The sequence below is a fragment of the Pleurodeles waltl genome, chromosome 11 (genome assembly GCF_031143425.1).
Source record: "Pleurodeles waltl isolate 20211129_DDA chromosome 11, aPleWal1.hap1.20221129, whole genome shotgun sequence".
Taxonomy (NCBI): Eukaryota; Metazoa; Chordata; class Amphibia; order Caudata; family Salamandridae; genus Pleurodeles; species Pleurodeles waltl.
In genome coordinates, this window is record NC_090450.1 from 1,004,651,903 (window position 1) to 1,004,670,406 (window position 18,504).

Genomic DNA, 18,504 nt, shown 5'->3' on the forward strand with positions numbered 1-18,504 from the left:
CTACATCTACTGACCCTCCACTCACATCTCATGACGATCCTCTACATCTACTGACCCTACACTCGCATCTCATGACCATCCTGTACATCTACTGACCCTCCACTCACATCTACTGACCCTACACTCACATCTACTGACCCTACACTCTCACAGCCCCTGATCCTCCTCTACATCTACTGACCCTCCTCTACATCTACTGACCTTACACTACATCTACTGACCCTACACTAACATCTACTGACCCTACACTCTCTCACAACCCCTGACCCTCCTCTACATCTACTGACCCTACACTCACATCTCATGACCCTGCTCTACATCTCCTGGCCCTACACCCACATCTCATGACCCCTCCCCTACATCAACTGACTCTACATTCACATCTCATGACCCTCCTCTGTATCTACTGGCCCTACACTCAGATCGCATGACCCTCTCCTACATCTACTGACCCTACACTGACATCTCATGACCCTCCTCTACATCTAATGGCCCTACACTGACATCTCATGACCCTCCTCTACATCTACTGATCCTACACTCACATCTACTAACCTTCCTCTACATCTACTGGCCCCACACTGACATCTCATGACCCTCCTCTACATCTACTGGCCCTACACTGACATCTCATGACCCTCCTCTACATCTACTGACCCTCCACTCACATCTGCTGACCCTCCACTCACATCTACTGACCCTACACTCACATCTCATGACCCTCCTCTACATCTACTAAACCTACACTCACATCTCAAGACCCTCCTTTACATCTACTAACCCTACACTCATCTAATGACCCTACTCTACATCTACTGACCCTAAACTCTCACAACCCCTGATCCTCCTCTACATCTACTGACCCTACACTCTCATCCACTGATCCTACACTCACATCTACTGATCCTCCTCTACATCTACTGACTCTACACTTACATCTCCTTACCCTCCTCTACATCTACTGACCCTACACTCTCTCTCAACCCTTGACCCTCCTCTGCATCCACTGACCCTACACTCACATCTCCTGCCCTTCCTTTACATCTACTGACCCTACACTCACAATTCATGACCCTCCTCTACATCTACTGACTCTACACTCACAATTCATGACCCTCCTCCACATCTACTGACCCTCCACTCACATCTACTGACCCTACACTCTCTCAACCCCTGATCCTCCTCCTCTACATCTCCTGGCCCTACACTGACATCTCATGACCCTCCTCTACATCTACCGAACCTACACTCACATCTCATGACCCTCCTCTACATCTACTGACCCTACACTCTCTCTCAACCCTTGACCCTCCTCTGCATGCACTGGCCCTACACTCACATCTCCTGCCCTTCCTTTACATCTACTGACCCTACACTCACATCTCATGACCCTCTTCTACATCTACTGACCCCCCTCTACAGAACCTACACTCACGTCTACTGACCCTACACTCACATCTCATGACCCTCTTCTACATCTACTGACCCCCCTCTACATCTACTGAACCTACACTCACATCTACTGACCCTACACTCTCTCACAACCCCGGATCCTCATCTACATCTACTGACCCTACACTCACATCTCATGACCCTCCTCTACATCTCCTGGCCCTACACCCACATCTCATGACCCTCCCTTACATCAACTGACTCTACATTCACATCTCATGACCCTCCTCTGTATCTACTGACCCTACACTCACATCTCATGACCCTCCTCTACATCTCCTGGCCCTACACCCACATCTCATGACCCCTCCCCTACATCAACTGACTCTACATTCACATCTCGTGACCCTCCTCTGTATCTACTGGCCCTACACTCAGATCGCATGACCCTCTCCTACATCTACTGACCCTACACTGACATCTCATGACCCTCCTCTACATCTAATGGCCCTACACTCACATCTCATGACCCTCCTCTACATCTTCTGACCCTACACTCACATCTCCTGACCCTACACTCACATCTCCTGACCCTACACTCACATCTCCTGACCTTACATTCACATCTCATGACCCTCCTCTGTATCTACTGACCCTACACTCACATCTCATGACCCTCCTTTACATCTTCTGGCCCTACACCCACATCTCATGACCCCTCCCCTACATCAACTGACTCTACATTCACATCTCATGACCCTCCTCTGTATCTACTGGCCCTACACTCAGATCGCATGACCCTCTCCTACATCTACTGACCCTACACTGACATCTCATGACCCTCCTCTACATCTACTGATCCTACACTCACATCTACTAACCTTCCTCTACATCTACTGGCCCCACACTGACATCTCATGACCCTCCTCTACATCTACTGGCCCTACACTGACATCTCATGACCCTCCTCTACATCTACTGACCCTCCACTCACATCTGCTGACCCTCCACTCACATCTACTGACCCTACACTCACATCTCATGACCCTCCTCTACATCTACTAAACCTACACTCACATCTCAAGACCCTCCTTTACATCTACTGACCCTCCACTCACATCTAATGACCCTACTCTACATCTACTGACCCTAAACTCTCACAACCCCTGATCCTCCTCTACATCTACTGACCCTACACTCTCATCCACTGATCCTACACTCACATCTACTGATCCTCCTCTACATCTACTGACTCTACACTTACATCTCCTTACCCTCCTCTACATCTACTGACCCTACACTCTCTCTCAACCCTTGACCCTCCTCTGCATCCACTGACCCTACACTCACATCTCCTGCCCTTCCTTTACATCTACTGACCCTACACTCACAATTCATGACCCTCCTCTACATCTACTGACTCTACACTCACAATTCATGACCCTCCTCCACATCTACTGACCCTCCACTCACATCTACTGACCCTACACTCTCTCAACCCCTGATCCTCCTCCTCTACATATACTGGCCCTACACTCATATCTCATGACCCTCCTCCACATCTACTGACCCTCCACTAACATTTACTGACCCTACACTCACATCTACTGACCCTCCTCTACATCCACTTACCCTACGTTCACATCTCATGACCCTTCTCTCCATCCACTGACCCTACACTCACATCTACTGATCCTCCTCCTCATCTACTGACTCTACACTTATATCTCCTTACCCTCCTCTACATCCACTGACCCTACACTCACAATTCATGACCCTCCTCTACATCTACTGATCCTACACTCACAACTCATGACCCTCCTCCACATCTGACCCTACACTCACATCCCATGAACCTCCTCCACATCAAATGACCCTTCTCCACACCCACTGACCCTACACTCACAATTCATGACCCTCCTCCACATCTACTGACCCTCCACTCACATCTACTGACCCTACACTCACATCTACAGACCCTACACTCTCAACCCCTGATCCTACTCTACATCTACTGGCCCTACACTCATATCTCATGACCCTCCTCCACATCTACTGACCCTCCACTCATATCTACTGATCCTCTTCTACATTTACTGACCCTACACTCACATCTCCTGACCCTCCTCTACATCCACTGACCCTACATTCACATCTCCTGACCCTTCTTTCCATCCACTGACCCTACACTCAAATCTCCTGACCCTCCTCTACATCTACTGACCCTGCACTCTCACACAACCCCTGATCCTCCTCTACATCTACTGACCCTACAGTCACACCTACTGACCCTCCTCCACATCTACTGGGCCTACACACAATTCATGAGCCTCCTCTACATCTACTGATCCTACACTCATAACTCATGACCCTCCTCGACATCTACTGACCCTACACTCACATCTCCTGACCCTCCTCTTCATCTACTGACCCTACACTGACATCTCGTGACCGTCCTCTACATCTACTGGCCCTACACTCACAATTCATGACCCTCCTCTACATCTACTGACCCTACACTCACAATTCATGACCCTCCTCCACATCTACTGACCCTCCACTCACATCTACTGACCCTCCACTCACATCTACAGACCCTACACTCTCTCAACCCCTGATCCTACTCTACATCTACTGGCCCTACACTCATATCTCATGACCCTCCTCCACATCTACTGACCCTCCACTCATATCTACTGATCCTCTTCTACATTTACTGACCCTACACTCACATCTCCTGACCCTCCTCTACATCCACTGACCCTACACTCAAATCTCCTGACCCTCCTCTACATCTACTGACCCTGCACTCTCACACAACCCCTGATCCTCCTCTACATCTACTGACCCTACAGTCACACCTACTGACCCTCCTCCACATCTACTGGGCCTACACACAATTCATGAGCCTCCTCTACATCTACTGATCCTACACTCATGACTCATGACCCTCCTCGACATCTACTGACCCTACACTCACATCTCCTGACCCTCCTCTTCATCTACTGACCCTACACTAACATCTCATGACCCTCCTCTACATCTCTACATCTACTGGCCCTACACTGACATCTCGTGACCGTCCTCTACATCTACTGGCCCTACACTGACATCTCATGACCCTCCTCTACATCTTCTGACCCTAGTCTACATCTACTGACCCTCCACTCACATCTATTGACCCTACACTCACATCTCATGACCCTACACTCACACCTCATGACCCTCCTCTACATCTACTGACCCTCCACTCACATCTCATGACCCTCCGACCCTCCTCTACATCTACTGACCCTACACTCACATCTCATGACCCTACACTCACACCTCATGACCCTCCTCTACATCTATTGACCCTACACTCACATCTCATGACCCTCCTCACATCCACTGACCCTACACTCACATCTCATGACCCTCCTCTTCATCTACTGACCCTACACTGACATCTCATGACCCTCCTCTACATCTCATGACCCTCCACTCACACCTACTGACCCTCCACTCACATCTACTGACCCTCCACTCACATCTACTGACCCTCCACTCACATCTCATGACCCTCCGACCCTCCTCTACATCTACTGACCCTACACTCACATCTCATGGCCTTCCTCTACTACTGACCCTACAGTGACATCTCATGACCCTCCTCTACATCCACTGACCCTACACTCACATCTCATGACCCTCCGACCCTCCTCTACATCTACTGACCCTACACTCACATTTCATGACCCTCCTCTACATCCACTGACCCTACACTCTCACACAACCCCTGATCCTCCTCCTACATCTACTGACCCTACACTCTCACGTCCCCTGAACCTCCCTTTTCTAGGGATCACCCTGGAATATTGGTGAAGTCCAAGACGCTTGCTGAAGACAGGAGGGCTGTTGCACATTCATAGTATTTGTCATGGTGGAGAAAACTTGAAGATCAAAATGGTGTCTGCTCTTATGTGTACTTTATCTATAATCCTAGTAAAATATCCTTTCACTTTCTATAAAAATTAGATAAACGTATTTGCAAATTTCCTTGGCAGCACAAACCACCGTACATTCGGTATGTTAAACTTAAACATTCCAGACCTACTGGGGAAACGTTTGGTTTACCGGATTTCTTCAATCACCATAAAGCATTTATTTTAAAACAAGGTTCTCTTTGGTTTGCCTGCGTTGATCCTAGTCAGGCACCTTAAGGGCTTCTAACGGAACGACATCTGGTCGCACCACTTCCTCTACCGACAGTGTCATCTATGGCCAAGTCCCATAACCTTCTTCGGTCATCGATCATTACCAGCTCTGCTCAACTAATCAGACATGATTTTGGTTCTTCATTTTCTTCCATATTTCAATTTCTGTCAAGCTATCTCTTTGGCCTAACCCTAAAATAAAATGTAATCATACCGTCAAATTCTGGAAATCATGGATAATTGCTGGTACGTTTTACCTTGGTGGAAAAGGATCTTTGCTGCCATTCTCTGAACTGCAAACTAAGTTCATGTTACTTGATACAGACACCCATAAGTAAGATATTCTATGTAACGCTTGACTTAATTATTTTCTAGATATTCTGCCCCAAATTTCCACTCCTGATCCAGAATATATATTATGGCTTTTGCTGCTTCCCTGCACACCGTTTCTAAAGTTTACAAACAGTTAAAAAGTACATGTGACCCTAATTTGAACTTTCTAACTATTTACTGGAATGCAGAAGTTTCGGCACATGACTTTCTGTAGGGTCTGTTATCTTGGCACAGACGGTGGGGCTGCAGTCCAGCTCTGCCAGTGCTTCTTAAGTGACCCTGTGGTGTGAGTGACCCTGCTCCAGCCCTATAAACCATTCAAAGGTGAGTCCGCCATGTCAGTGACTGAGCCCCAGCCGCACTGTCCCCGCAGAGCCCGAGAGCCGCCTAACAGATCACTGTTTCACTCTGGACCAGTCCACGCTGCCAGCGCTTCTCCAGGGTGGGGGTGCGGGGGTGGCCACCTGGCACGGATGCGCATCTTTGAGAGCACGAGCGGCGGATGGCCGTCCGTCTAAGGGTGTAATTGAGTCCTTCAGAAACCTCAAAGCCTTAATTAGCCGGCTTCCTTTTAACCGAAGCCCGCAGGCCCCCCAGAGCCCCCACCACCCATCTCTCGAGGGCGCTCGTCTCTGCCCATGTGGCGCCGCGCACTGTTCCACAGCGCTGCCTCCCCAGGCGCTTGGCGTTGGCACCGCGGCCCTGATGTCCGTTTCCCGGTGCCAGAGACAGACGGGGTCCACTTGACTGCAGCGCGGCCCTGGTGTCCGTTTGTCCGGTTCTGGAGACAGACAGGGGCCACTTGGCTGCACCTCAGCCCTGCTGGTGTCTGTTTGTCCGGTTCTGGAGACAGACAGGGGCCACTTGGCTGCACCTCGGCCCTGGTGTCCGTTTGTCCGGTTCTGGAGACAGACAGGGGCCACTTGACTGCACCTCGGCCCTGGTGTCCGTTTGTCCGTTCTTGGAGACAGACAGGGGCCACTTGACTGCACCTCGGCCCTGGTGTCCGTTTGTCCGGTTCTGGAGACAGACAGGGGCCACTTGACTGCACCTCGGCCCTGGTGTCCGTTTGTCCGGTTCTGGAGACAGACAGGGGCCACTTGACTGTCTTTTGGGATGACCAGCCACCGAGCAGGGCCCGTGCTGACGTCTTCCACCTTCTCTCCTCCACAGGTCATGAGAGTCCCTCGGGGAACCGGCCGGTGATTTCCGAGTTCATCCGACCCCTTCAGGTCTCTGTCGACAAACCGGAGCAGATCTCCGTGCGGCCCACCTTCCTCACCAGGTCCAGGGCCGGGAGCCCCCGGAACAGGCTCGACGCCGACGTGAGTCCTAGTTGCAACCCTCTCTGGGGTTTGTGGTGCCGTGGGCATGGGTGGTGAGGGGTCCCCTTGTTCGTGTCCCATGTGCTACTTTCTGTGTGCCAATGTCTATGGGATACTGTCCGCGTGCCATTGTGTGTGTGCCACTCTAAGTGCCACTGCCCGTGAACCAGCGTGTGTGTATACCACTGTCTATGGAATACTGCCTGTGTGCCACTGTTCACCTGCCACTGTCGGTGGACCAGGGTGTGTGTGTGTGTGTACCACTGTCTGTGTGGCACTCTCTACGTGCCACTGTTTACCTGCTAGTGAACCAGGGTGTGTGTGCTCCACTGTCTATGGGATACTGTCTGCGTGCCAGTGTCTGTGTGCCAGTGTGTGTGCCACTGTATTTCTGCCACAGTCTACGTTCCACACTCTTCGTGCCACTGTTCGCGAACCACGGTGTGTGTGTGCCACTGTCTGTGGTATACTGACTGCGTGCCACAGTATTTGTGCCACTGCCTATATGCCGCTGTCGGTGAACCAGGGTGTATGTGTGTACAACTTTCTATGTGATACTGTCTGCATGCCACTGTCTGTGAACCAGGGTGTGTGTGTGTACACAACTGTCTATGGGATACTAACTGCGTGTCACTGTCTGCATGCTATTGTCCGTGAACCAGGGTGTGTGCGTACCACTATCTATGGGATACTATCTACGTGCTTCTGTCTGCATACCACTGTCTATGTGCCAATGTCCATGTACCAGGGTGTGTGTGTACCACTGTCTGTGGATACTCTCTGCGTGCCACTGTCTACATGTGACTGTCTGTGTGCCACTGTCCATGAAGCAGGGTGTGTGTGTACCACTGTCAATGGGATCCTGTCTGCGTGCCACTGTCTAGGTGCCACAGTGTACGTGCCACTCTGTGCATGCCACTATCCACCTGCTACTATCCGTGAGCCAGGGCGTGTGTGTGTGTGCCACTGTCTGTGGGATACTGTCTGCATGCCACTGTCTATGTGCCACTGTCTACATGCCAATGTCCACGTACCAGGGTGTGTGTGTACCACTGTCTGTGGATACTCTCTGCGTGCCACTGTCTACATGCGACTGTCTGTGTGCCACTGTCCATGAAGCAGGGTGTGTGTGTACCACTGTCAATGGGATCCTGTCTGTGTGCCACTATCTACGTGCCACTGTATATGTGCCACAGTGTACATGCCACTCTGTGCATGCCACCGTCCACCTGCCTCTATCTGTGAGCCAGGGTGTGTGTGTGCCCCTGTCCGTGGGATACTGTCTGCATGCCACTGTCTGCATGCCACTGTCTGTGTGCCACTGTCTACGTGCCAATGTTCACGTACCAGGGTGTGTGTGTGTACCACTGTCAATGGGATCCTGTCTGTGTGCCACTGTATGTGTGCCACTCTGTGCATGCCACTGTCCACCTGCCACTATCTGTGAGACATGATGTGTGTGTGCCACTGTCTGTGGGATACTGTCTGCATGCCAGTCTGCACACCACCGTCCACCTGCTGATGTAGGTGTGTCACTGCCTGCATGAAACTCAGTGTGTTTGTGTGCCACTATCTGCGTGCCACCATCACCACTGTCTGTATACCACTGACTATGTGCTAGTGTGTCTGTGTGAGCCACTGTCTGTGGGCCCCTCTCTGTGTGCCACTGTTACATGCCACTGTCTGTGTACCACTCTCCACATGCCACTGTCACGTGCCAGTGGCTGTGTCCATGATACCATCCCAGTGTCTGTGTCACTGTCCTAGCGTCTTAGTGTCATTGCCCAGTGTCCTCATCACAGTGTTTGTCTCTATCCTAACGTCTCCTGTTAGTGTCAGTGTCCCGGTGGCCATGGCTCAGTGTCCTTGTCCCCGTGTCCATGTCACTATCCCAGTGTATTTGTTTCAGTGTCATTGTCCCAGTGGCCATGTCACTATCTTAGTGTTGTTGTGTCAGTTTCCTTGTCCCAGAATCCATGTCACTGTCCTAATGTCCGTGCCATTGTCCCGGTTTCCTTGTCCCAGGCTCCGTGTCATTATCCTGTTGTCTTGGTCTCAGTGTCATTGTCCCAGTGGCCATGTCTCAAGTGGTGGAAGACCAGAAGTGTGAAGTTGTCTGTGTCTGTTTTTCAGATGGACAGTGAACCAAACACCAATACCTCAAAGCAGAGATACACAGGGAGGGTCCACCTATGCATCGCCCGGTACAGGTAAGAAGAGGCTGCACCCCAAAAGCAATACTTCACAGAGTGATATACAGGTGGGTGCCCCCAGGCATTCCTTGGTACGGGTAAGTGAAGCCTGCATGCCAAACAACGTACCTGAAGGGACCTCTAAGCACAGGCAAATGGAGAGGGTCCACAAATACCTTACTGGGTACAGCTAAAGGAAACCTGAACCCCCAAAAGGCTACCTCAAAGCTGAAATATATAGGGAGGAGCCACTTGTGCATCACCTTGTACAGGTAATGAAAGTCTACAGCCCAGAAACTATACCTCAAAGCTGATGTACATGGGGGATTTGCCTGTGCATCACCTGATACAGGTAATGAAAGTCTACAGCCCAGAAACTATACCTCAAAGCTGATGTACATGGGGGACTTGCCTGTGCATCACCTGATACAGGTAATGGAAGTCTACACCCCATAATCTATACCTCAAAGCAGATGTACACGGGGATGACTCACCAGTGCATCACCTGGTACGGGTGATGGAAGTCTACACTCCAGAAACTATACCTCAAAGCTGATGTACACGGGGGGCTCGCCTGTGCATCACCTGGTATGGGTAATGGAAGTCTACACCCCAGAAACTGTACCTCAAAGCTGATGTACATGGGGGACTTGCCTGTGCATCACCTGATACAGGTAATGGAAGTCTACACCCCAGAAACTGTACTTCAAAGCTGATGTACATGGGGGACTTGCCTGTGCATCACCTGATACAGGTAATGGAAGTCTACACCCCAGAAACTGTACTTCAAAGCTGATGTACATGGGGGACTTGCCTGTGCATCACCTGATACAGGTAATGGAAGTCTACACCCCATAAACTATACCTCAAAACAGATGTACACGGGGATGACTCACCAGTGCATCACCTGGTACGGGTAATGGAAGTCTACACCCCAGAAACTGTACCTCAAAGCAGATGTACACGGGGGGACTCTCCTGTGCATCACCTAGTACAGGTAATGGAAGTCTACACCCCAGAAACTATACCTCAAAGCAGATGTACATGGGGAGGACTCCCCTGTGCATCACCTGGTACGGGTAATGGAAGTCTACACCCCAGAAACTATACCTCAAAGCTGATGTACACGGGGGGGTCACCTGTGCATCACCTGATGCAGGTAATGGAAGTCTACACCCCAGAAACTATACCTCAAAGCAGATGTACATGGGGAGGACTCCCCTGTGCATCACCTGGTATGGGTAATGGAATTCTACACCCCAGAAACTATACCTCAAAGCAGATGTACACAGGGAGGGGCTCGCCTGTGCATCACCTGGTACAGGTAATGGAAGTCTACACCCCAGAAACTATACCTCAAATCAGATGTACATGGGGAGGACTCACCAGTGCATCACCTGGTACAGGTAATGGAAGTCTTCACCCCAGAAACTATACCTCAAAGCTGATGTACACGGGGGGGCTCGCCTGTGCATCACCTGATGCAGGTAATGGAAGTCTACACCCCAGAAACTATACCTCAAAGCAGATGTACATGGGGAGGACTCCCCTGTGCATCACTTGGTACGGGTAATGGAATTTTACACCCCAGAAACTGTACCTCAAAGCAGATGTACACTGGGGAACTCGCCTGTGCATTACCTGGTACAGGTAATGGAAGTCTACACCCCAAAAACTATACCTCAAAGCAGGTTTACACGGGGAGGACTCACCTGTGCATCACCTGGTACAGGTAATGGAAGTCTACATCCCAAAAACTATACCTCAAAGCAGATGTACACGGGGAGGACTCACCAGTGCATCACCTGGTACGGGTAATGGAAGTCTACACCCCAGAAACTATACCTCAAAGCAGATGTACACGGGGAGGACTCACCAGTGCATCACCTGGTACGGGTAATGGAAGTCTACACCCCAGAAACTATACCTCAAAGCAGATGTACACAGGGAGGACTCACCAGTGCATCACCTGGTACGGGTAATGGAAGTCTACACCCCAGAAACTATACCTCAAAGCAGATGTACACAGGGAGGACTCACCAGTGCATCACCTGGTACGGGTAATGGAAGTCTACACCCCAGAAACTATACCTAAAAGCAGATGTACACAGGGAGGACTCACCTGTGCATCACCTGGTACAGGTAATGGAAGTCTACACCCCAGAAACTATACCTCAAAGCAGATGTACACAGGGAGGACTCACCTGTCCATCACCTGGTACCGGTAATGGAAGTCTACACCCCAGAAACTGTACCTCCAAACAGATGTACACGGGGGGACTCGCCTGTGCATTACCTGGTACAGGTAATGGAAGTCTACACCCCAGAAACTATACCTCAAAACAGATCTACACTGGGGGGGGGACTCGCCTGTGCATCACCTGGTACAGGTAATGGAAGTCTACACCCCAGAAACTATACCTCAAAGCAGATGTACACAGGGATGACTCGCCAGTGCATCACCTGGTACGGGTAATGGAAGTCTACACCCCAGAAACTATACCTCAAAGCAGATGTACACGGGGACGACTCACCTGTGCATCACCTGGTCCGGGTAATGGAAGTCTACACCCCAGAAACTATACCTCAAAGCAGATGTACACAGGCAGGACTCACCTGTGCATCACCTGGTACAGGTAATGGAAGTCTACACCCCAGAAACTATACCTCAAAGCAGATGTACACGGGGACGACTCACCTGTGCATCACCTGATACAGGTAATGGAAGTCTACACCCCATAAACTATACTTCAAAGCAGATGTACACAGGCAGGACTCACCTGTGCATCACCTGGTACAGGTAATGGAAGTCTACACCCCAGAAACTATACCTCAAAGCAAATGTACACGGGGAGGACTCACCTGTGCATCACCTGGTACGGGTAATGAAAGTCTACACCCCAGAAACTGTACCTCAAAGGAGATGCCCACGGGGGGACCCGCCTGTGCATCACCTGGTACAGGTAATGGAAGCCTACACCCCAGAAACTATACCTCAAAGCGGATGTACACTGGGGGAGACTCGCCTGTGCATCACCTGGTCCAGGTAATGGAAGTCTACACCCCAGAAACTATACCTCAAAGCAGATGTACACAGGGGGGGGAACTCCCCTGTGCATCACCTGGTACAGGTAATGGAAGTCTACACCCCAGAAGCTATACCTCAAAGCAGATGTACACGGGGAGGACTTGCCAGTGCATCACCTGGTATGGGTAATGGAAGTCTATACCCCAGAAACTATACCTCAAAGCAGATCTACACGGGGATGGCTCACATGTGCATCACCTGGTACAGGTAATGGAAGTCTACACCCCAGAAACTATACCGCAAAGCAGATGTACACTGGGCGGGGGACTCGCCTGTGCATCACCTGGTATGGGTAATGGAAGCCTATACCCCAGAAACTATACCTCAAAGCAGATGTACATGGGGAGGAAACTCCCCTGTGCATCACCTGGTACGGGTAATGGAAGTCTACACCCCAGAAACTATACCTCAAAGCAGATGTACATGGGGAGGAAACTCCCCTGTGCATCACCTGGTACGGGTAATGGAATTCTACTCCCCAGAAACTATACTTCAAAGCAGATGTACACGGGGAGGACTCGCCTGTGCATCACCTGGTACAGGTAATGGAAGTCTACCTAGAAACTATACCTCAAAGCAGATGTACACTGGGGAGGTGGGACTCCCCTGTGCATCACCTGGCACAGGTAAAAAAGAGCTCCATCCCGAAAGCAACACCTCACAGCAGGAATACACAGGTGAGTGACTCTGTACAATGCTAGGTATAGATAAGTGAAGCCTGCATTCTAAACACTATACATCAAAGCACAGGTAAGTAGGGAGAGTCCACTTATGCATCACTTGGTGCACGTAAGGGAAGCCACTTATGCATCACTCGGTGCACGTAAGGGAAGCCACTTATGCATCACTCGGTACAAGTAAAGAAAGCCACTTATGCATAACTCAGTACAGGTAAAGGAAGCCACTTATGTATCACTCGGTACAGGTAAAGGAAGCATGCTCCCCTAAAACACTACCTAAAAGCAGGTATAAATGGAGCTGGGCCACCCATGCAGCACCCTGTACTGGTAAGGGGATGCTGCACTGAAAAAGCAATGCCTCAAAGCAGATATACATGAGGAGGGGCTTCGAGTACATCTGGTAGTACTGGTAAAATAAGCCTCAGCTCCAAACACATACCACAAAGGGGAGGGTCACCTATGCACCACTGACTAGAGGTAAGAGAAGACTGAACCCAAACACAATACCTCAAAGATGAGGTGGAAAGGTAGGGTCACCTATGCACTGCTGACTAGAGGTAAGGGAACCCCAAACGCAATACCTCAAAGCAGAGGGAGAGGGGGGTCACCCATGCACCTCCCACTACAGCTAAGGGAAGCCTGAACCCCAAACACAATACCTCAAAGCAGAGGTGTGGTATCACCTATGCACCTCCCACTACAGGTAAGGGAAGCCTGATCCTCAAACACAATACCTCAAAGGAGAGGTGGAAGGGGGAGGGTCACCTGTGCACCTTCCACTATAGGTAATGGAAACCTGAAGCCCAAAAAATACCTCAAAGCAGACGTAGGAGGGGAGGGTCACCTGTGCACTGCTAACTAGAGGTAACGGAAGACTGAACCCAAACACAATACCGCAAAGCAGAGGTGGGGTATCACCTATGCACCTCCCACTACAGGTAAGGGGAGCCTGAACCCCAAACACAATACCTCAAAGCAGAGGTGGGGTATCACCTTTGCACCTCCCACTACAGGTAAGGGAAGCCTGAACCTCAAACACAATACCTCAAAGTAGAGGTAGAAGGGAAGGGTCACTTGTGCACTTCCCACCATAGGTAAGAGAATCTTGAAACCCAAAACATACCCCAGAGCAGAGGTGGAAGAGGAGGGTCATCTGTGCCACCCACTACGGGGAAGGTAAGCCTGAACCACAACACAATACCTCAAAGCAGAGTTGGATGGGGAGGGTCACCTGTGGACCGCTCACTACAGGTAAAAGAAGCCTGAACCCCAAACACAATACCTCCAGACAGAGGTGGAAGGGGCGGGTCACCTATGCACCACACACTACAGGTAAGAGAAGCCTGAACCCCAAACACAATATCTCAAAGCAGCAGGAGAGGGGGTCACCCATGCACATTGCACTACAGGTAAGGGAAGCCTGAGCCCCAAACACAACACCTCAAACCAGAGGTGGAGGGGGGGGGAGGGTCACCTATGCACCACACGCTACAGATAAGAGAACCCTGAACCCCAAACACAAAATCTCTAGCAGAGGGAGGGGGGAGGGTCACCCATGCACCTCCCACTACAGGTAAGGGAAGCCTGAACCCCAAACACAATACCTCAAAGCAGAGGTGGAAGGGGCGGGTCACCTATGCACCACATAATACAGGTAAGAGAAGCCTCAACCCCAAACACAATACCTCAAAGCAGAGGTGGGGGTCACTTATACCTGCCACTACAGGTATGGGGAAGCCTGAACCCCAAACACAATACCTCAAAGCAGAGGTGGAAGGGGAGGGCCACCTGTGCACCGCCCACTACAGGTAAGAGAAGCCTGAACCCCAAACAATACCTCCAAGCGTAGTGGGAAGGGGCAGGTCGCCTATGCACCACATACTACAGATAAGAGAAGATGGAACACCAAACACAATATCTCAAAGAGAGGGAGAGGGGGGTCACCTCTGCACCACACACTACAGAAAAGGAAGCCTGAACCCCAAACACAGTACCTCAAAGCATAGGTAGAAGGGGAGGGTCACCTATGCACCACACACTACAGGTAAGAGAAACCTGAACCCCAAACACAATAGCTCAAAGCAGAGGGAGAGGGGGGTCACCCATGCACCTCCCACTACAGGTAAGGGAAGCCTGAACCCCAAACACAATACCTCAAAGCAGAGGTGGAAGGGGAAGGGTCACCCATGCACCACACAATACAGGTAAGGGAAGCCTCAACCCCAAACACAAAACCTCAAAAAAGAGGTGGAAGGGGAGGGGTCACCTATGCACCACACAATACAGGTATGGGAAGCCTGCACCCCAAACACAGTACCTTTAAGCAGAGGTGAAAGGGAATCTTTCCTTTCCACCACTTGGAAGAGTTAAAGAAGCCTGTACCCCAAGTTTCTAATTTAAAATTATTAAGTTATTGGTATTTCATCATTTAAAATTTACAAACACTTAAACGGATAAACCATTCCTCAAAAATAAGTTTTCAGTAATCACAAGCTAAAACTTTCCCCCCTTTGAAACAGTTGCTATCAATAGTCCCACATCCATTAATGACATCATAATTAACAAGTCTATAGCTCTAGGTGGGGAACTTACACAATATTCAATAAACACAGGACATAAACATTCCTAGCGAAGAAGTAATAACAAGAAAGAATCAAAAATTAAATGTTTAATCTTATAAATTCCACACAAACATAACCCATTATTACTTTACAACCTGAGCACTGAACATGGAGGAAATCTTCAAATGATTAATACCGACACAATTTGTCACATCTCTCAAAATCCAGGCTCCTTTATTCTCACGTAGGTTAATACTAAAGATAGTGACGTTTTTCCTACATTTAATCCATGCCCAGACTAAGGTGTTGGCTGTAACTGCATTGTTCATTGTAACAATATTTTAAGAACTTTTCTGTACCATTCAATCCAAAGAACACTTTATTACAAATGGAGCCATTCACAAAGTTCTTGAGTAAATTCGACTCTTTGCACAACAAGGCTTGGAGGCAAATAAGTGATAATTTTATGTATTTTTCTTTCCTCAATAAAGAACACTTGTATTCTTAGTAAATCCACAGTCTCCTATGATCCTAAACTCAATTCCATCCTCAAAGCCTTTCAGTAGAATTCTTAAGACCAAACATCCTATTAGCAAATCAGGTCTCTAAATTTTACCACTCAACATATTCATCAATCGAAAGGAGGTGGCACCCTGCAAACCATTGGGGTGATTTGGGCCGCAAATGTTTATAAAGTTGGGGCTAATACGTGGCCACCCTAACAACAATCAAACTTACAAAGGCTCTCCTGCACAGATAACATTTCTGCTTAATCATATTCAAGTGATAATCCCACCTTACATCAAAAATAAAATGCATTCCTATATTTATAAACTTTTACTTGCTCCAGTTTACTTCCTAATAAGGACCAGTTCCCTTTCACACCTGCACTGGGGACAAACAACGTGGGTGTAAATTTACTAACCTTTCACGCAGCGCTGGGCAGCAAGCAGCGTTGGTGCGCTGGGGTGCATGAAAAGGAGAGCAGAAATGTGCCGTATCTACAAAGATGTGCAGCATTACGACTCAATTCTTACGTTAGCACTGTCCTGGTCCAGTTACCCAGTTCTCAGCACCTGCAGGAGCTGTCCAGGATCTCAGCATCCTGCAGGACCCAGAGAGGGCCAAACAGCCAGACCTCACCCTCGCCACCTGCAGGAAGCTGTCCAAGAGCTCCAGACACCCGGACCTAATCCTCACCACCTGCAGGAAGCTGTCCAAGAGCTCCAGTGTCTCTAGTAGCAGGAGCTGTGTCCTGGTGCTGACGGAGCTCCATGTACTTGGCCCCCAGCACCTGAAAGGAGCTGTCCATATGCTGATACCAGCCTGCAATCATTCATTTATTGATTAAGGCCTCTAAAGTGACCAACAAATAATATATAAAATAGCACAAAACGCAGCAATCTTAGTGACAACATCTGTAGGGCCTCTACAGTAGCCAAGGAGGTGCTCTGGTGAGACCTCCGTTCACAGCACCTGCAGGGAGCTGTCCAGGTGCTGACAGAGCGCCAGACACCCAGACCTAATCCGCAACACCTGCAGGGAGCTGTCCAAGTGCTGACTGAGTGCCAGACACAATCCGCACCACCTGCAGAGAGCTGTCCAAGTGCTGGCAGAGCGCCAGACACCCAGACCTAATCCTCACCACCTGCAGGGAGCTATCCAAGTGCTGGTAGAGCGCCAGACACTCAGACCTAATCCTCACCACCTGCAGGGAGCTGTCCAAGTGCTGGCAGAGCGCCAGACACTCAGACCTAATCCTCACCACCTGCAGGGAGCTGTCCAAGTGCTGGCAGAGCGCCAGACACCCAGACCTAATCCGCACCACCTGCAGGGAGCTGTCCAAGTGCTGGCAGAGCGCCAGACTCCCAGACCTAATCCTCACCACCTGCAGAGAGCTGTCCAAGTGCTGGCAGAGCGCCAGACACCCAGTCCTAATCCTCACCACCTGCAGGGAGCTGTCCAAGTACTGGCAGAGCGCCAGACACCCAGACCTAATCCTCACCACCTGCAGGGAGCTGTCCAAGTGCTGGCAGAGCGCCAGACACCCAGTCCTAATCCTCACCACCTGCAGGGAGCTGTCCAAGTGCTGGCAGAGCGCCAGACACTCAGACCTAATCCTCACCACCTGCAGGGAGCTGTCCAAGTGCTGGCAGAGCGCCAGACACCCAGACCTAATCCTCACCACCTGCATTGGGGCTGCCCAAGTGCCAGACCTAATCCTCACCACCAGCAGGGACCTGTCCAGGTGCCAACGGAGTGCCAGACACCCAGACCTAATCCTCACCTACAGGGAGTTGTCCAAGTGCTGACTGAGTGCGAGACACAATCCGCACCACCTGCAGGGACCTGTCCAGGTGCCAACAGAGCGCCAGACACCCAGACCTAATCCTCACCACCTGTAGGGAGCTAAGTGCCCGACACCCAGACCTAATCCTCACCACCTGCAGGGAACTGTCCAAGCGCCAGACACCCAGACCTAATCCTCACCACCTGCAGGGAGCTGTCCAAGCGCCAGACACCCGGACCTAATCCTCACCACCTGCAGGGAGCTGTGCTAGTGGTGCAGCATCTCTGCAGTAGCCAGGGACGTGTCCTGGTGCTGTTAGAGCTCCATGGACTTGGTCCGCAGCACCTGAACTGAGCTGTCCATGTGCTTTTGTCAGCCTGCAGCTGCCCATCCAGGCCTCGGCACCTGCTGGGAGTTTTCCAGGTGCCTAAACAACTCTGCACAAGC

The 18,504-nt window shown here is 50.4% G+C and overlaps 1 protein-coding gene across 2 annotated transcripts in view; it reads left to right on the forward strand.

Moving 5' to 3' along the window:
* RIMBP2 (RIMS binding protein 2) overlaps positions 1–18,504 on the forward strand; it is a 1,257,287-nt gene that overhangs the window by 970,989 nt on the left and 267,794 nt on the right. For both annotated transcript variants that reach the window (XM_069215362.1, XM_069215363.1), the window contains 2 exons: positions 7,095–7,246; positions 9,380–9,456. In XM_069215362.1, the coding sequence (XP_069071463.1) occupies positions 7,095–7,246; positions 9,380–9,456 (229 nt within the window). The remainder of the gene's footprint in view (positions 1–7,094; positions 7,247–9,379; positions 9,457–18,504) is intronic.